The sequence below is a fragment of the Hevea brasiliensis genome, chromosome 2, assembly GCF_030052815.1.
Source record: "Hevea brasiliensis isolate MT/VB/25A 57/8 chromosome 2, ASM3005281v1, whole genome shotgun sequence".
NCBI classification, from domain to species: Eukaryota; Viridiplantae; Streptophyta; class Magnoliopsida; order Malpighiales; family Euphorbiaceae; genus Hevea; species Hevea brasiliensis.
The window spans coordinates 98,848,968-98,869,945 of NC_079494.1; the positions used below are offsets into that span (position 1 = coordinate 98,848,968).

Below are 20,978 nucleotides of genomic sequence, written 5' to 3' on the forward strand. Positions count from 1 at the left end.
TTTTACGGTCGCCGGACAATTTTCACCGAAGTGGAAAAGTGAGGAGTCGCCACTTTAATTTTAAAAGAAATTAAAAAAAAAAAAACCACTTATTGTTTTAGAAAGAATTTGACCACTTCAAAATAGAGGTTCTGGATTTGGGATCCGTATACATGTGGGGAAGGTGTTAGGCACCCCACATCGTCCCTCAACGAGGGTAAGTAGATCTAATGATGTGCTCTTTATAACTTAAAGTCGATAACTTTTGGGGTTAAATTTATGATGTTGGTTCCTAATGTTTATTATAGGAACGCTTGATGTTTCATTATTCTGGATATCCCAAGAATGCAAGTAAATGGGGTAGCCCTAAAGTGAGTGGAGATTGTGTTTGTTTAATTTATTATATATAAATGCATTTTATTAAATTCCTCCCTTCCCGTAATTAGGACTCTAATTCTGAAGAAGTATTATTTGGCCCTTAGAGATTCACAATGAGTGAGAAGGACTATTGGCTCACTCATCATTCACCTCATCATTAGTATCTGAATAATTGAGGGTGTGTAGCTTGTGTAAGGAAATTGGATTAATACGGGTAAAGACTTTCATTCCTTTCAATTAGGATTCTAATTCAAAAGGGATGTGTTAATTATAACCTAGAGAGTTTTCTTCATTAATGAGGACTCTCTGTTAATGAAGAAAGGATTAATGAAGAAAGATCCCATCATAGGCATAATTATTCATAAGGTATTACCGGCATTAATCCACTTCCAAATTATTTATGTGTTTATAAAATAGTTGGTTAATTTTGGTTGTTCTTCATGGGAGGACTCTCCATCATATTTAGATAGATCACAAATATAAAGGCTCTAAGAAGGACTCTCCATTGGACGCAAACAAAAAGTTATAAAGCATGAGGCTTACATAAGGAGTCTCTCATAAACCCATAATGTTGGATTGCAAAGTTCTTGAAAATCGTTAAGGAAATTTTAGAGGAAAGACTCTCCTTCTTTTTGAGAAATCTTTAGAAAACATTAACGGATACTAACTCTAGTAAATATGAGCCCCAGGAGAGAACTCTCTCCTGAACTCTCGTTATTTTGAATACTGTAGGAGGATAAAAGATAGGAATATTTATAAAATGGTGTAAAGAATAGGACGGTTCTACTTTCTAATTTCTATATGAATGATAAATTGTGAGTGTTATTTCCTAATTTTTTTCCCATTATCCAAACTCCTTTCCTACTCTCTTTATGTCCTATCTCTTACTAGTCTCCCGTACTCTCCATGTTAATCCTGACTTGTCAAACCCTATTACTCACAATTTTTTTTTTTATCTCTAATCATATCCAAATTCTTTATGCCGAGCGCCCCCCCCCCCCCCCCCCCTCTCTTATTATTTTTGATCTCTCTAATCAAATCGAACGCCCCATATCAACATCCCTTTTTACTCTATTTTTGACCTTAACAAAATCGATCCGAACTCTCCATGACAACAATTCTTTTCACTCATAATTTACGACCTATCAACTATTCTAATTGAGCTCTCCTCTTTCCATCTGAACTCTAAACACCATTTATTATCATCTGAACTTTATTTCTACACTACTAAAAAAGAAACACATACTTTTCAAGATAATGAAATGACATAAATGCTATTATAATAGAAAACACTAATATTCATGAGGTATGCCAATCTAACTCCAATCTATTCTAAAAGTTCGGTATGATTGAGACATCTTAAAAGTCCAAATTCTAGCTTACGCTGCTAACGCAGCCTAAATATACCCAATAAGAACTATTTTAAAGCATTTACCTGCGAAGAACTCTAGAAGTGATGGGAGAGCAAATGTTGATATCTTGCATCACAATGGGACCGCTGGGGGCTAGGCCGACTAAAGCACATTTTGAAATGACGAGAGCGACGGGGAAGGGATCCTAATGACTAAAAACCCCAAATGGACCACTAAGCTATCGAATAAATCTATTGAAGATGGGGACTAGGGTGTATTGGGATTTGTAGAGTCAAGATTCTTTAGAAAACACATTTCTAAAGCCCCTCTTTAATGATTCTATATTCAGGAGAAAAACAAACGAACTTAGGATTGAAGCTTGAAGACTAAAAGTCAAAGATCAAGAGAAATCTCCAATAAACGAAGACCAAGAACTCCAGACTTAAGCCCCCCCAAATACCCCTTCTACTGTGAAGATTTTAGGTATTTATAGGGAACAAGGGTCTTCAAATGGATGACTAAGATTTTTGATGACAAGATTGAAGGGTGCGGATTTCAAAGAACAAAATCTGAGGGTTAAGAATTAAAGAGACCAAGAATTATGGGCCACGATTTAGCTCAGGACTCTTTTGTCCTCTTCTCTCTAATCCAATGGCTAGGAATTCTACCTTACAGAACATATCAAAGGGTTGGGAATGAAATGTGCTAAATCTGTTTGTTAGTTTTTATTGAACGGCCCAAAGTCTATCCCTACAAATGATATTAAAGGTACAAATTGGGGCGTACCAAAATGCTTTAACTGCCTCAGATCTGGTGATTCAGATTCATCCTTACAAGATGGGGTGGATGGTGGAGATTGAATCGTACCCCATATGCTTTAACAAACTTAGATCCGATGGTGGGGGAGTTGATCTCGCGAATCAAGGGTAATGGTTCGAAGTAACTTCTGAACTTCTGATTTTCCCAACCTTCTTATCTTTATTAGCCATTTTCTCGATCTACCCAATCTCTTAATCTTGTTCCCCTATTCGATCTCTCATTATGGTTGGTAACCTAAAGCCTTCTCTCCTGATCTCTTATGCTAACCCTTTCTACGTCCAATCTCTTCTTATCTTTCTTATCTTTCTAATCTCTTTTCTACCTGTTCTTTGTATCTGATCTATGTTGTTGCCCATCAAATATTGGGAAAGCATTAAATTCTCTGGTAACCTATGAGCCACTTCGAGTTCTGCAAGCATTAAATGCCCAGGCCTATATATATTAAGGGGGGTAGGCCATCATCCTCACATTTCCACTTTTCTTCTCCGATTAGTCTCTGATGTTTTCTTCCTCCATGCCTTATATTTCTGGTTCTGATTTTCATCATGACAACTGTTTTGATCTTTTTTTGACAACTCCCGTTGCCTATCACTTGAAAATGGATTACACTAATGGTCAGAGAGTTATGAGAATGTCATCTGATGAAGGCATAGAAACCGGACTAAACTGCCGATTTGGGATCGAAATAACCACCATTCTAATCTCTAGTTGGCCTGTCGGTCCGAGCTTAAGGCTGATCTTGAGCAAGGGGACTGCTAATTTCAATCTTGATATCGGTGGCTACCTCTTGAAGTTCATTTGGCTCCTAACCATCTTAGAGGCCTCGACTAAAGCTCAGTTCTAGTTGATGACATCGATGATAACAATGAGCTTTCCGTAGTCTTTACCATAGTTAACGATAGCTACCTTTTCAATCCCCACATATCTCTTAAACGACATCTTGAGATCGGGAGGATTCCAAACTATGAATATAGAGTAGAATGTAGGTACATTTGTAATTAATGATCGAGTTGGAGAGGACTACCCAATGATATAATATGATCTTTTGAAAATGAAATAGACTTTTATTTGAGCTCGATTTTATTTTATTTATTTATTTATTTATTCTGTTTTTATTTATTCATTACGTTCTTTATTATTTACATTGTTCTAATTGTCCTTCCAATCCCTCTCCTATCTAATTGCCTCTTCAACTGATCTCTTTCGTCCGAACCCTTTCCTATCCGATCTCTAGTCATAACTCTTTCAACTGATCTCTTTTGTCTGGTCCCTCTCCATCCAATCTCTTTCGGTGCACATTGAAAATTGGGGTAAAAATTGAATTTCCCACTGGCCAATGCACCGCCTAGGGTCTCACGAGCATTTAATGCTCACGGATATATATGTATAGGAGAGGGGGGGGGGTCTCATTTTCACTTTTGCTCTCGTTCTCTCCCTCAATTCTCTCAAATTTTCGGCGAGGTTTTTTTTTTTGTTCTTTTCTTTTCCAACAACGATTCTTCATGCAGGTAATCCTTTGATCCTTCTCCGATCATGTTCTTTTTGGTTTCTTGAAAATGAGTGGCACCGATGATCAGAGAGTTGCCAACCCCCCCTCCATTCATGTTTTATAGAGCTTTGACAAAGGTGATGAGGCTAGACTAAGTGGGTGACCTGAAGTTGTTACGGCTACCATCCAGCCCACCGAGTCAAGCCAACAGCAGGCTCTGGTTATAAGGAAAGAACCTCTATTCGTTGACAAGCTCCCTTTAATCCTTGGGATGTCCGATCTCAAACTCATAAGCTAGGAGTTCAATATTCCAATCAACTCATTCGAGCTCATTCGGTGTCACGGGGATCTTCAGGCTGATCACTTCTTCGAGGAAGTAGATCTGATTATAGTGTATGAAGAACAATTAAAGGTCAGGATATGGATTCCTCTGGAGCAATTTTACAAGGATGTCCCGAGGTACCATCGAGTTTGCATCGCCGCCTAAATGCATTCGAACTCTTGGAAAATTCTGGTGCCCTTTAGAGGATTATGCCAAGCTAAAGGACTCAAGCCCACAGTGAAGGTTTTCACCAAACTACACAGGCTTGCTCGGTAAAAAGACAATGAATTTTGGTTCTTTCAAGCGAAGTCAAACTGTGGGCTCTTCACTGATCTCCCTTCCTTGCTAAAAAATTAGAAAGATCAGTTCTTCATCCTGCGAAGTAAAGATCCTCGTGGCTTTGAGGGGATCCCACAAAGTTGGAATTATTTGGTCTAAAGGCCCGAGAAAAAGATCGTCCTGAATAATGTCGAGGGCGCCATGGTGAAGCACCTTAAGAGCCAGGCGATCTCTCGTAGATATTCGTGCTTAGACGTGATTATGGCCGAACTGAATTGGTGGATGATGAACGTGATCGCCCATGAGAACATCTCGCTACAACTCTCTAATCTCGACCTTGGGATGGGTAAAACCCAAATCTTTAGTCTCTTAGTCCTAGCAATCTCATTAACTTGCTTTTTTATGCAGACATGGCGGGCAGTGAGGTTGTGAAATAAACTTAGAAGTGGAAGAGGGAGCTCGCCAGAAAGGTGTTGGAAATGAATGAGGCTGCTGCCATTACTGAGGCCCAAAGACAGGCTCAGGTAGAAGTGCCAAGCTCTCCAGTCCAAACTCAAGAGCAACCGACCTTGGAAGTGCAGATCCTCACTATGAAGCCTTCCACTCAACTTACTGAGCCTCCTTCCCAACCTCCAGTCTCTTCGACTGCAGAGATCGGATCCACAAGGCAAGTAGTCCCAATCAGGTGACCACTCTCCCGAGATGCCCAAGTCCTACTTCAATCACTTGAGAGGAATGAAGGCTTGGGAAGCGTGGATTTAGGGCCTTAGAAGGTTGAATTTCAAAAATTATTCTAGGGTTACATGCTAGCATATCAAGTAGCTTATGAACCTGTGTGACTTCTTATGCCCTCTAGTATGCCAAATCATACTTTTGGCATACACTAGGAGAACATTGCCATTTAATATTGAGAATTAACTATTAATTCATTAAAACTTAATTAAAAGAGGGATTGGAATTCAACTAACCTCTAAGGCGCTGAATCAAACAATCTTACTCCCTTAGGGTGCTCGTAGGACTCCAAATGTTGCCCCTCTAGCTTGTCCACCACAAGCTCACCAAGTCCACCAATGGTAGCCCAAACTCTCTCTTTGAAGCTTGCCAACCACTAATGCTTTAGGGGTTTTTCTTTGGTGAAGATTAAATGGGTGTATTCAAGCCATAAACAATTTCTAACAATTTTGATTCAAGATAAAACAAAACTTTCTACTTGAATCAATGGAAGAAAAGTGAGAAAAGAGAAGAAAACCCTTCTTGCCATCCAAGGGTAAAAGAAAAGAGAAAAAATTGCTTCTTCTTTTTGTCTTGCATTTATATACAAGAGACAAAACTAATTAATTGGTGCCACATATCAATTTCTCATTTAATCTTGCTTTCTTGTTGTCTTAATCACATTAAGACAAGTGTCAAGCCAAGAATAAATCATCATAAGGTGGTCTTCCATCATGGGAAGACAAGTAGCTCAATCATATGGGTGCCACGTGTTATCATCTTATGGAGCCACGTGTTACCATGTGAAATTACCATTTTGCCCTTATATGTAATTTTGAGTTCTCAACTCAAAATTGTATTTTCTCTTCTTCAAATTAATTTATATCATATATAAATTGATTAATTAATTAATCTCCATTAATTAATCTCACAATTAATTTCATATTCAAACTCTTTAAATATAAATTTAATTTACATTATACATCCAATAACCTAGATTTGGTTTCAAGTCATGCTAGGAACTTTGCAATATTATTGCAAACCAAACATATTTAATTAATTAATTGAACTCTTTAATTAATCAATTAAATCACATTTTACTTGGTGATTAACTTGTGTATATGTGTGACTTACTAAGCTCATTACTAATTGGCAATGAGAAATGATATCAACTCTTAATATCATTAGAATTCTTTCTTACCGTAAATGATTTCTCTAAATCATTTTAGGCATCTCATAGACCATGGTTAACCCCTAGCATAGCATGCCATGGCCACCCAATCAATAATAATAAATACCTTAAATGAACCTTTAATCATATGTTACCATGCACTAAAATCTCTCCATTACAAAATCTCTATTCTAGCTGGAGTTATGGTTTATGTCAAACTCTATTTGCTATGAATATTATATTCTCTTTTAATTCTAATTCTTGATTAATCAAACTTTCTTGTCAGAAACTCTTTTCTGGCTAAGTCTATCTATCCTGGCTAGGAACTTGAATCATCAAGAATGATTAAATGAACATAGGATTTTATCCCTATTTACTTAGGGTAACAGATCTGTAACACCCTCCCTGTATCAACTCCGTACATTCTACTGTTCCGGTGACTGGTGTCGGTCCGGACAGCTAGAACGTCCAGAAAAATATTTAAACTAAAGTCAGAAACCATAATTAACTCAAATATTAATAAGAAAAATTTAGTAAAAATTTTAGAAATAAAATACAACCAAGTCAAATGAGCCGGTGCCCAAGCGATGGGTAACCCAGAGGGAAGTTGCGGTTCTCGCAACTAGGAGCCCTAGACCCAGGGAAAAATTCATAAAATAATTTTTGGGACTCCAAAGAAGGGTCATTGAGGTTCCTATGGCATTAGAATGCCAAGAAAATATTTAGAAAAATTTTTCAATCGGTACAGACAATTTTGACCCGTTAAGTCAAACGGAGGGCATTTTGGTCATTTCACCTTCAGAGGTGATTTTTGGCCGACTTGTCCAGTTGAGTAAATAATTATTGTGACATAAAATATGAATTAATATTGATGAAAAATTAATTTAAAGTTAGTAGAAAAGAAAAGAAAAAAAAATACAATATGTGCAATTTATGACATCATTGTGATGTCATTTGAAGTTCCCACCAATCACATGTAAACAACCAATTAATTAACTAATAAGAGAGACAAATGAAGACCAAAGGAATTAAAAATGCCATCAGCCATCTTCCTCCCCAAACCAGCCGAAACCTATGCCTTGCCCTAAACCTCCATTAACACTCCATTCAAGCTTAAAAATCTCTCAAACCTCACCCTAAAACCCTAAGTCACCTTCACTAAAACTTATCCACACACCCTAAGGAAGCTCTAGGCAGCCACAAAGAGGAGAAATTTTAGAGTTTTCACAAGTTCAATAAGTTGAGCAAAGAGGTTAGTGCCTATTTATACTTATACTTCTTTTATTCCATATTAAGGACTTAAAATAAGTAAGGAATTGTGAATTAAACGAATGAAATTTATGTGTATGTACTCCTTGAAATTTTGGCAGCCCTAAGGAAGGGATAAGAGTGATTGTTTTGATGGAATTAGAGTGGACTAAAGATGATGTTTAAGGTATATATATACATGTATAATGAATTGGTGTGCTAACTAAGGTAATTAGTGTAAACCTTGAATATGAGCTAGGGTTTGGGAGTGACACTTGGATTTAGCTTATGAAATTGTTAAAGAACATTCTAATGGTCAATTAGTTACCATTTGAGGTAAGTTGACCATAATTTGAAGTGCATTAGAGTGTTACAAAGTGTTTTGGTAGGCTGCCTAGTGACAGCAGCAGGGAGGCTGTGAGTCCAGCCTGTTTGGACTGCCATATCTTTGGCTGTGTAGGTTCAATTGGTATTTGGCCAATTGGACATGAAACTAGACTTATAATGGCACAAGTTTTCTGAAGAAACCATGCCCAAAAGACCAAAGCAAGTAGACCAAAAGTTGGCCCCAATCCGGATACCCTGCAAGCAAATTCTGCAGAATGACCAAATGAACAGTAACTGTTCATTTGGCCATAACTCACTGTAAAATGGTCCATTTGACCTGAAATTTTTACAGCAACAAGATAAGATATAGACAAAAAACTTTCATGAAGAAACCTACCCCAAATTATGACCAGAACCTATTCAACAAGGCAGTGGCAGTCACTGTTCATTGTACTGTAGATTTGGTAAATTCTGCAGATTTGAAATCCGGCCAGCTGTGGTTTTTGGACCATATCTGGAGCTACAAAACTCCAAATGGAGTGATTCAAAAAAATAAATTCAACTAGACAAAATAAGGAACAACTTTCATGTTTACCATTTCCTCAAATTTCCACTGTAACAGTCCCTAATGGAACAGTAAACTTATGGTACAAAAACTGAAAATTCTGCCCCTTAGTGCTAAGCTTGGAAATGGATTTGGTGATTAATTCCAACAAGTTTTAAATGCAAAATGTGGTACATTGGGAGTGTTAAAACCAATGCATCTATTTTCTATCCAAAAGTCAACATTTTTGTTGACTAATAAAGTGAATAGTGACACCAAAACTTGAAATTCAAAAATTAAAGAATTCAAAAGTATCAAATGCCCTAGTATACCTAACTAGATTGATTTGGATAGTTTGGCATGCCAATAGGGTTCAGTTAGCAGTACTGCACATGGCATTATGTCATTCTATGATTTTATGGCTTTTAGCCATTCTGACCTTGTGTTGATATTTGGCCTTGTGCCCATTGTCATTACAGCTTATTAGCTGTTCTGTTGCACACCGGGAGATGCATATGTGACCGATGGTGTGACGGCCCGAGGTACTTGATACCCAGTGCCAGTTTACCCGTTATCCAGTCCAGTCGTCCAGTATAGGTTACTTGGGCAACCAAATGAATGAAAGTGGACAAAGTTAACAAAATAAATGGATATACAAATACAAAACAAATAAGTCATATACATTCAATGCATATTTATTTCTGTTATTTCTTTCTATTTTATTATTTGCACCACTAAGCATTATTGCTTAGCGCGTTGCTTTTGCCACGCGTAGGTTCTGGAGATACTGACCGAGAGCCCAGTAGACCACAGACTGGGTGAGACCTCCTGCAGCTCTGCATAGTGTCCGTGTCACCTCACCTTCCACAGTGCATTGGTAGGACACTAGGTTTCATTTTGATATTTTGTAACTAATTTCTATTTTCTCATGTGTATTTGAACTTATGTAATGTATTTTGATGTTCATGTAAATAATGAAAATTGTGTTTGTGAATGGAAAATGTGAATATCTATATGTGAATTGTACTTGATTATCACATGAGATGAATGATTGAGAAATGAAATTGAAAAATATTGAGATTTTGATATTGGAGTTTGAGAAGATTGAATATGATTATAGGAAGTGTTTTTCACAGGTTCCGAAGAACTGTTTTCTCCATTTTTAGCCGGTACTCTGCCGGATTTTTTACAAAATTTTCGGAATCCCAAATAAATTATAATTTCAATAAATGACTTAAATAAATAATATTTCACAAGTTATATTCAAAACCATGATAAAAATTAATTAAGGTAAAATAGAGTGTTCCGGTACACCGTGTGACATAACTTACTCGGATATACTGTAAACGGGTAAGGGGTGTCACAAGATCCCATCTTGATCAACACCCATCTCCATATATAACTAGTAGGAGCCAACACATGCCCATATACCCATCCACAGTATGAGTATGAAAGCAGTATCAAACTCAAATCACCTATATACAAGATAACTGTATTATCTCAGGTCTAAAGATTATATGCACTGATATGACATATGACAATGCATTGACAAAAGTAAACTCCACGTGCTTATCATAAGTGTCACTAGTTCGGCCTACTTATCATCTATAAGTGCCTATCATGTTTGTTATGTGGCATGAGACTCACCACTCCAACTTATTTATATCTCATATTAATACTTTGGGAACAAACATGATTACAATTTTTCTGGATAAGTCATATCCTTTTGTGAAGTATCCTCGCTTGTGAACCAATTTATAATACTTTGTGCTAGAAATACTGTCACTCATATTCTTAACAACTTAAGAATAGAATTTCTAAGAAAATATTAATGGACCTTTTCAATTACACATAAATAGATTATGTAAACAGAAAAGTGTAATTGCCTTTTATTAATGAAATATATACAAGATACATACAAAATGATATACTCTAGGGCATACTACTAACAATGAACTGCTCAATACGAGGGAACGCCGACTTGGCCAAAGTCTTAGGCTCTACAATCTGCTTCCCTGAAGACCGAGCTAGGGTGGGCCCAGAGAGTATGGAGGATCTCCTCACTCAAACGATGAGCTTGAGTTTGGAGGCGATTGTGAAGCAACACATGCTCAGAGAAAAGGCCCACCTCTTAAGGAGGGAGATTACAAAGGCAGTCCAGGGTGCGACAGTTGCGAAGAGCCAACTTTCTACTGCGAATGAACGGATCAGCGAACTAGAGGGATAAGTGAGGTCTCATGAAGAGAAGACTGCTCGGCTGGAGAAGGAACTTGAAGATGCTCAGGCCTTTTGAGCTTTTGACCTAACTAAGTTCTCCGAAGAGATCAAAGCAAAAGAGAATGAAGCTCTGGTGAAGGAAGCTGGCCCTTACGTGAATGCCCATAGTGATCTCCTAGTCGAGCTAGTCAAGCGCTATCCCGAAGAGGATTTCACCTGGCTCGAGAAGCTTGCCCTGGGTGTTGAAGCTAAGAGCGAGCATGAACAGGAGGGAGAGGAGGGAGTGAATAATGAAAATGTAACTATAGATTGGGCTGGGGAAGACCTGCCCACTAAATGAATGTAAAAGTTTTTTGAGATAAATAATATAACTCTTTTTGCATGAGCAACCTCATACTTTTGGAGATCAGATAATTACTTAAGAGATCGGATAAAACATTAACCTTTATTAAAATAAGTGTTTGCACAATTAAAACCAGATAACTAAACACAAGACTGTTCACAATTTAAAATTTTAAGGTATTTGAATAGTTACTGAGATCGAAAGACAATAGAACGTAGGATCAGATAATCCGGAGATCAGATATCGATCAGAATAGGACGAACAGAGATGAAGAGACAGAACATAGAAGTGTATGAGATCAGATAATCCTGAAACTTAAACATATGAACACGCGATGAAGAGATCGAAAAACAACTGAACATAAATGTTCATGAGATCAGATAATCTTGAAATATTTTTTTGGAAAGCAACTTGGACCATTGCCAAGTTCGAAAAAGTGACCTGTGATCAAGCCACAATTAAAGTAACTTGTTGAGATCGAGTTTAGATCGGAAATCTATACAAGAAAATAACATTTTATGAAATTAAAACTGAATTACAGCTTTTAAAGAGAAAATTGTATATTAATTACACAAGTTATGAATTTAATGGTCGACCAAAATATGATACCTACAGGTGTAATTGGGTGGACATGTCCGGGGTTGCTCCATTGCTGGTTTGTCCCTTCTTCTATTTTCTTTCTTAATTTCAATAAATTGATTGACTTAAAAAAAAAAATCTTATTTCATCTCTTTTCCTCTGTTCTTATTTTTCTGTCTTAGCAGCTTGAGCTTTAGCAATTTCAAGTTTAGCACTGGTTTCTTCCTATGATGCAAGCTTCTCCACAAGGTTGATATGTAATCAGGCCTTCGATTCTTAAAGTCAAGGTCGTAAGCATGCTTCCAAACATCACTAGTAAGGAGTGGACAGTAAGCAAGTGAATTTATCTCGATGCTTTTTGGGAAAGAGAGTGTACAATAGATTATTTCATGAATCTCCATATACAATATTTTCAGCCCAAGATGTTGATGCATAAATAAAAGTGACTTAAGCTATGTTATCACAAACCATATTATTATTTAGCCTAACCTAGAGAACCATAGGTAGCACATTAGCACGCATCCTCTATAAGCAGTAGATAATCTACCCTAATCTAGATAATGTATCTGTCACTAATCCATTCTAATTAAGTGCTGTTAATTTCAATACATCACAAACAAATGAATTCTTTTATTAACGTTTTTTAAATTTTATTTTAATTTAATTTCTTATAAATTCATTAAAAATATTTCATATAAAATAAATTTATATTTTATTTTTATTATAAATATATTTCTTAAATTCTTATGACATTAGAATGAAGTTTATCAATAAATATAGTAATATTTACATATGACTTATAAATTTAACTTTATTTAAAACTAATATATATATATATATATATATATATTGAGAGAGAGATCTACAACACCTCAATCTTTCTTTCGATTGGTTGTGATTGCAATAAATAGCCAAAATGAAGTTGCAGGCTTGGCTTCTAGCTTAGATGCTATTGTGATCCTACCCTCATATAAGTTTAGTTTTTGTACATTACTGATTTGTTTTGAAAATAAATTGGTCTACCATAGATTATTTTTTTTCTTAGAATTTTTATTTATTGTTGCTTTAAATTGCTTCAAAATCATCTAAACTCTAAAGGGGTATCGTGATCTTTTGTATTTTCATTATTTGCAAAGGGCAAAAGATGAACAATGAGTGACTATACTCTAGTTTTGAGATCTTTACATTCTCTTCTCATATTGTATTTTTTCATATCACATGTTCTTTTGCAATTTATTATATACTATGAATTAATTTGCTCCAATCTTTTTTATATGAAAAGATTTGTGGCTACCGTTATTTAATTTCGTATGGCTAATAAAAAAAAAATTATTTGGATTTTGTTGCTGTTATTATTGTGGCTATTCTATAATGATCCCTCGAATCATAAAATTTAGAATATATTGATACATATATTAGAATCGATTTTTTTATATATAAAAGAAAATTTAGTTAGTAATTTATTATTTATAAATAATTTATTATTATTGTTAATATATTTGTTAAATTTGTTTTTAAAAATTTTTTCTATATTATAAGAAAATATTATATTATATAAAATATTATATATCAAATAAATATTAATAATATTAATATCTATTAATTTGGATGTACACGATTAATTCTACTAAATAAAACAAAAAAATCAAATCCAAAATAAATAAATTTAAAAAATCAACATGAAACTATATTAAATTCAATTTATTTTACTATTATATATATAAGCTCTTAAATAGCGTTGGAGAAAGTTTAAAGTTTTCACACTAATTATATAAGCTTTATAAAAATTATAAAATGCCATTTACTAAGTGTCAATGAAGTTAACATTTTATTATTGAAAAAATTTAACACGAAAGTATATCAATCAATAAAATAATAAATAATTAAATTTATATACTTATAAAACACTTAAAATTATAAAATTATAGTATAATTATAAAATTTTCATAATAAATTTTACTCTTATTATATTCACTTACAAATATATAATTTCTTATTTCTATTCATATATTTTTACTTTTATTAACTTAAATTCAAAAGTAATAAGATTCATATACAATAAAATATTAAAAAATAAAAAAATATTATATTATCATAGTAATAATTGATATATTGTAATAATAATATTATATTGTATAAAAAATTAATAAAAAATTATGTAAAAATATTAAATTAAGAAGAAAACCTACAACGCATAAAAAAAACAAACTAGCGTATACTACATACAGTGGACTAATTATTGAGCCCATAATTTCCTTAAAATACTAGTGCAGCGTCGATGACACTCACTAAAACGACGTAATGAGAGTCAACATGTGGATTAGGCCTGAATTTATCTAATTAAGGGAAAATTACTTCGTGTAACCAATATACACATATATATATATTAAAAAGTATTGCTGTTCCGATTTTTTTTCTTTTTTTTATTTACATTGTTAAATGCAATTTTTTTTTCAAAGAAAGCAATTTTTTAATGCATAATTGAGTATGAGGTGCAAAAATATAAGGTTCATTAATTATTTATCTATTTTAATTGATGAGTGATCAGCTAATTCGATACTCAGAAGTCATAACCCTAAAAATAAAAATAAAAAATAATTAAAATTTTTTCAAGCTTAATAATATATAATTATAATTGATTAATAGAGGCTCAATAAATAAAATAGACAAAAAAAAATTAAGGGTTTGCAAATGAGTTTGGGGTTAACCAAAATAAAATAGCAAATCTTTAAATATAGGAGTATAAATAACAGCTGATCATAAATTCAGTGATTTAATAGTTATAAGCAAATTCACTATATATGTATATATATTTTCTTATGAACATACATGACAAAGAAAGTGAAAAAAAAATGCTGGGAGAAACTTCTTACTATCCCATATAATTGCAAAGCCGGGCTCCAAGCAATTACATGCTGTGGAAATGCCACTGGCCCAAGCAATTAATGACATTCACGTCAATTAGCTACTCCACTTAGACCAACATTATTAACTTGCACATCGCACCTCATATATAATTTCTATATTCCTATGAAGATTAACACATGACTATTTTGCTAGTTTCCCCCTCTACAGACAGGCTCCTCCAGCATTGTTGCATGATGCTTCAGCTGGTTGGTTCTTGTAAGTGAGATTTATACCCTCTAATTTGATCCCAGTACATGGATACATCTTACTGCAATCAAATTTCACTGCAATTTCTGTTGCTGATGATCCATGGATATCTAGATAGGTCACGCCACTAATTTTTACCCCAGAAACCTGTTCCATGCAGAAATTTAATTAGAACAGAAGTTAGACTCTTAATTAGGACTGAAAGAGGAATTGAAGTAGTTTGATAAACTTGGCCTACCTGGCCAGGGCAATTGTTGTTATCAGGACAGTAATTTTGATCAATAATAATAGGATTTTGAACGTTATTCATGACAAGATGTTGGAAAACAATGTTCCTGGCGAAACCGTTGCTGGGTCTACCCCAGGTCTTGATTCTCACTCCATTGTCAGTTCCAGTAAATGTAGCTCCTGTGACTGTCACATTCTGGACTCCACTTTCTTGAAGGTCCTTGCCTAAACTTCCAATGCTGCAGAGCCACACATTTGATGTTTTTTAGCTTACCAGGTTACAAAAATCCTTATATTCACATATGTTGTCGTACATTTAACATCTTTTTAATTACCTGATTCCATGGCCAGGTCCACAGGCAACATTTTGAACCCACGTATTAGTGGTGCCAGGGCCAATTGATACACAATCATCCCCTGTACTAATCTTAGAATTCAGAATGGTGACACCACTTGATGCTTGAACATGAATTCCGTCGGTGTTGGGGCTCTCAACAGAGGCCATGATTTTCACCCCTTGCACTTTGACGTTTTGGCATTCATTGATGACAATGTGGAACATTTGGCTATTCAGTGATGTCAATCCGCTTATTACAACGTTGTTTGAATTTGTGAATTCAAGTGACTGCACATGCAAAGAAGAACAAGTAGAATATATTTATTCAAATTCTAATAGATATATATGGAATTCTATATAAATGGGTATCTCTATGCACATGGCTACCTTTCACACTCTAGAATTTTAAAATACCGCATAAGATTTTCTTTGATTCTTTTAAAGGTATATGTGAGTCATTGGAATAGAAATTTGATCGTCCTTCTAAATCTACGACCTTTTTTAATGGTGGAGGGAAGGGGCTGTAACTCTCGAACCCGAGATTTCATTACGTCCTCAGGAGGGATAAACAGACCAGTTTGCTTGGAACTTTGCTTAAGAGGCGAATAGCTCAGGTTGGCCGTACATTAATTTTATTCAGAATTATCAAATGCAAGACCAGTGCAAGATAAAATGAAGTAACAATTGTGTCACATATAACGTAGTTACCGTTGCACCGGCAGGGCAACTCTTGCCAGAGGCCTTGCAAGACCACAATCCAGTACCTTGTCCATCAAGAGTCCCACCAGAAACCGTAACCCCTTGAACATGTTCAAAGATCAGCCAGTTCCCAGAACTGCCTATGACCTTGTAATCTGAAGGAGCCACAAGGGTACCATCTATACGCAAAACAATAGCATTGTTTTTGCAAGGACCCTGGAATGCCACTTTACGAAGAAAGAACCTTCCTTTAGGAACATATACGATGGTTGATTTTGTGGAGGCACAGGCTTGTGTCCAAGCTGCTAGAAAGGCTTTGGTTGAATCTGTTTTGCCATCAGGTTTGGCACCATAACTTACTACATTATACTGTACAGCTCCCTTTGCTAAAGATGAGGCAAGAGAAATGAGGAGAAGTACTTGGAGAGTAGGGCTCACTGAATGTGCCATTGTTTTTCTATATTTTGATGATGCGATGATTAGCTAGGGAGCGGAGTAGGTATTTATAGGCGTGCATATCAAAGAAGAACAGCTACATATGCTACTGGTTAGTGAACTCAAAAGAAATGATTCTGAACTAGTTTGGCATTTTTAATATCAATAATTTTAGGGCAATTGAATAAAAAAACAAAAAAAAATTTCCTCAACTTGTTATTTTATCTTAACATTTTAATTTTAATTTTAATTTTGATTTTGATATCCTATATTTGGTGCAATTGTTATCTTTTTTTTATTCAATTAATTTTTAATTAAAATTATAAATTGATGAAAAAGTGTGGTGTTTTTTATCCAATTGATCATAATTTTATTATTAATAATTTAAATTGTTTTTCTTTTACCATGTATTAAGCAAAATCTAATTTGCTATTATAATTAAATTTAATTTAATTATTGATGGCTTGTATAACTATTTTGTTTAAACTAAAGTAATATTATTTTATTTTAAAAATTTTAATATAAAGAAATTTGTATATTTTAGTAATATCTATTTTTGCGAGATAATTATTTCAATATATATACATGGGAGAGCAGTTTTTGGTTTAAACTGAAAAACTGAACCGAACCGAGTCAATTCGGTTCAATCGGTTCCGTTTTAAAATTTAATCGGTTTGGTTTATAATTTTTGATAATTTTGATTAATCGATTCGGTTCAGTTATTTTCATAAAAAATTAAAAAAAAAAACTGAACCGAACCGAAATTATTAATATATATATATATATCAAGGAAATCAAAGAAAACCGAATCGAACCCTAAGATTTTTGAGTTTTGATTTCTAATTTTTTTTTGTTTTTATGTTTTTATTATTTAGATTTAATGTTGAAAATATGAAATTTTATAAATTTTAGTTTGATAGGTTTAAAACCAAATTGAACCGATATTTATCGGTTTGACTCCGAACCGACCGTTTATATATATATATATATTAAATTAATAAAAATATGTCACTTCACACAAAAATTATATAAATTAAAACATTTTTCATAAAATAACATAAGAAAATATTATTTTAAATTAATATGTTATACTTATCATAATTTGATATGCAAAAACTCTTTTATTGATAATTAGTTTATTTCAAAAGAGAAAAACCCCCTTTACTTCAACGGACCTTTTCTTTTTTATTCCCCCGCTCTAACCGGACTTACAAATATAGGGTATAATTGCATACATCAACTGCAAGCTGCCGTTGTATATATGCAATCATGTATTTTTTTTTTTTAATAGGAAAATTAAAACTCAAACCCGAATATAATGAGTAATTAATATGTTTTGGATTACTAGAACAAATATAAAGATTACTGGTCTTAAAACTCTTGATAAAAGCTTTGGTTTGTAGGATCATAATCATATAATAAATTAAGATGTCAAGATCAAGATATGGTAGAGCTCTTCCTAAGTGATCATTCATTCCCAACATATAATCATTTAATTTCCCTTCCTTTCTTTAATTCCATTTAGATTAATTGGTGTTTTGTGTTTTACCATCGGATCGAGTTCTTTGTCAATTATTATTATTATTATTATTATTATTATTATTATTATTATTATTATTATTAACAAAGGCAAAGAAGCAAGCAAGGAATAAAAGCCGCCAATGGACAAGTGAAGTACAGTTGGACGTACGAGTTTCCTTCAAATGAAGGCACTATTAATTTAATTAGCTAATTTCTTCATATATACTCAGTCACAGCACAGGAAACATACATGCACGCCGCCTCTTCTTTCCTGTGCTGCTGCTTTTATATATAAATTCAAACTCTAATTTCTTGCACCGGCGATGGTTATCCCTATGCACCCATGTTGTCAGAATCCCATTTTAAACCTACAGTTTCTTTCTTTCTTTCTGAGCAAGCCACATTATCAACTATCAAGCTATGATATCTATGAATATGAACTGTACAATAATAATAATGAAGAAAAGATGAAGAACGTGACAGGTGGAGTGGAAACCGCAGAAAAAATCGGCAGGCTCTGTTATTCGCCCTAATTATTCCATGCATGTTTTTTTTTTTTGGTAACTCGATTTTTTTATATATATTTAGCTAATGTACATTTACAAATTTAATGCATTCACATTCTTATTTGAGTAATGTTAGGACAAGGAATACTTAACATTCCATGTGGCAGAATAGTGTTTGCCATTGCCAATTTGTGCTACAAATTATCATTGAGAGGATTAAGCTTAGCCATGTGGTGCGAGATTGCAGGCACAATAGCCCACGTTCTGCCATGGATTAACAGTTCCTCTTCTTCATCCATCTTTAATTTACAACAAATTATACCATTAGTTGGTCAAATTTTAGCTATATAATAAATCAAAGAATCTAACTTTTGGGTGGAAACAGAATTTTATCGTAGATTTTGGTATATAAAAAAAAAAAAAACCAGGTCAATGGATAGGAACATGGGGCGATGGAGGCACGCAGCCATTGCAAGTTCAATGATTGTGATTATCCATATTAATAAGTTAGAGAATAGTAAGAAAATGGAAAGAGTTAGGTTGGTCACTTGAGGAATTATTTTCGGCTGCATTTACTCCTTATGCATATGATTAAAATCCCATGTGATGATATGGTAATGCTTTTGAAAATTAAACTTTGACGTCCACCTTCTCCAATTCTCTCCCATCCAAATTAAATGTACAAACTAAATTTTCTTCGCCAATATGTACGGTGACTTTTCAGTGCATGATACATTTGATAATGGTGTTCAAAAGTTTGGCAACATTACTTTTCAAGTTGCATATCAACTTTTTTTATTCCTTGTTTTCTAACTGCAGATTGTTCTTTGACCAAAAAAAAAATGATGTATAACATTGAATTAAAATTTTAGTAATCAAGTGGTAGGAAATCCGATTTAAAAATTTTCAATGTATCAAAATATAATAGTTAAAATTTGAAGTAAATGAATTACTGTATAATAATATGAAAGGCAATACGCGAATTGAAATTGATAGGAGCAAGTGATTTTACATATTTGTCCACCAATTGTACGCAGTTTTGGCTTCTCTTTGGAGGGCATTTTCATTCTTTCAACTTTTTTCTCATTGTTTTCCTCTCCTTCGTTGTTGCTTCTTTCTAAAATGATGTCGTTTCTCTTTTTCTCTATTTTTCCTTGACTTCTTTGCTTACGCTCTAATCATTACTTTTCTTGCATTTTTTTTTTTTTAACCTTCTTGCCCTTTATTTTTACATTTTTTTATTCTAAAAATGACAATTAATGTAAAAAACATATTAACATATTATATTATTCAGTAGAATAAGAATGTTAAAATATGCAATATTTTAATAAAGTTACAAAAAATATAATTAAATAAAAATTTTAAAATTAAAACAAAATAATTTTCTAAAAGCTTTTTCTAATTTTCCATATAGTTTCCAAATACTATAATTAATAAAAAAAAACATATTTTAAATGCAACACACATTATTTAAAGTCCCCTTAAGTCAATATACCACATAATTAACCACCAATAAGGAAAGGCACATACTATAGACTATATAAGCAACCTCCATGGAAATTCCATTCCTATACACAAACATTGACCAACTTTTACATTGACAAATGAAACATTTTATATTCTCAATATAATTTATTTTTAATGAAATTTCTTATAAATTTTCTCCTCCTTTGACAAATGAGACCTTCCATGTATTCTCCCTCATTCAATTCTATAAATAAATAAAATATAAATATTAGCAAATCCAAATATATGTTTTCAGTTTTATTAATTGAAAGAAGTTATAAGAATAATTTTTTAATATTCCACGGATTCCAAAATGAATTTAATTCCAATTAATTTTATTGTTCCATCCAAACAACAAAATTAATTAATTTTCTCAAACAAATTTCTCTGCAAAAATATTATAGTTTTAGCATGTACGAATTTACTCTTAATAATAATATTATTATTTGTAAATAATTTTATATCCCACTTTCTCAATATGTAAAATTAAATTAACTCAACCCCATTATTTATATGTTAATATAAGATATTAGAAATTTAAATTGTCACCATTTTCTCATCTTCTTTAGAAAATTTAAAAAAAAAAATACCACTTAGAATGGGGGCAACGCAAAATTAAATGTAGAGGAAATTTCAATAGTCATAAAATTATTATAATAAATAAACATTTATAAATTACACTTTTATCAATAATAATTGGGTTTTTTTTACAAATTACATATTTTGTTAATTTTAAATAACTAGGAAAACAAAAAAACGAAAAAACAAACAAACAAAGAATGTCCATACTAAACTCAGGTCAGTAAACCCACCCCATATGCCTAATCTAAGACATAAAATGTTGAGTGAAAAAACTTGGTACAAAAGCATCATA

At 33.3% G+C, this 20,978-nt stretch overlaps 1 protein-coding gene across 1 annotated transcript; it reads right to left on the reverse strand.

Annotated features, from left to right (window-relative positions):
* Nucleotides 1–14,511: 14,511 nt before the first annotated feature.
* Nucleotides 14,512–16,593, reverse strand: LOC110648505 (polygalacturonase-like). The gene is made up of 4 exons (XM_021802756.2): nucleotides 16,146–16,593; nucleotides 15,436–15,725; nucleotides 15,111–15,339; nucleotides 14,512–15,019 (listed from the first exon to the last, which is right to left on the reverse strand). Exons 1-4 carry the CDS (start codon nucleotides 16,584–16,586, stop codon nucleotides 14,828–14,830), a joined length of 1,152 nt encoding a protein of 383 aa, XP_021658448.2. The 5' UTR covers nucleotides 16,587–16,593; the 3' UTR covers nucleotides 14,512–14,827.
* Nucleotides 16,594–20,978: the final 4,385 nt, after the last annotated feature.

Coding starts and splice junctions, on each gene's coding strand:
- LOC110648505 (XM_021802756.2), bottom strand. CDS start 16,586: ATGGCACATTCAGTGAGCCCTACTCTCCAAGTACTTCTCCTCATTTCT. Junction 15,726..16,145: donor GTTGCCCTGCCGGTGCAACG/GTAACTACGTTA, acceptor TTGCATGTGCAG/TCACTTGAATTCACAAATTC. Junction 15,340..15,435: donor GGACCTGGCCATGGAATCAG/GTAATTAAAAAG, acceptor GTGGCTCTGCAG/CATTGGAAGTTTAGGCAAGG.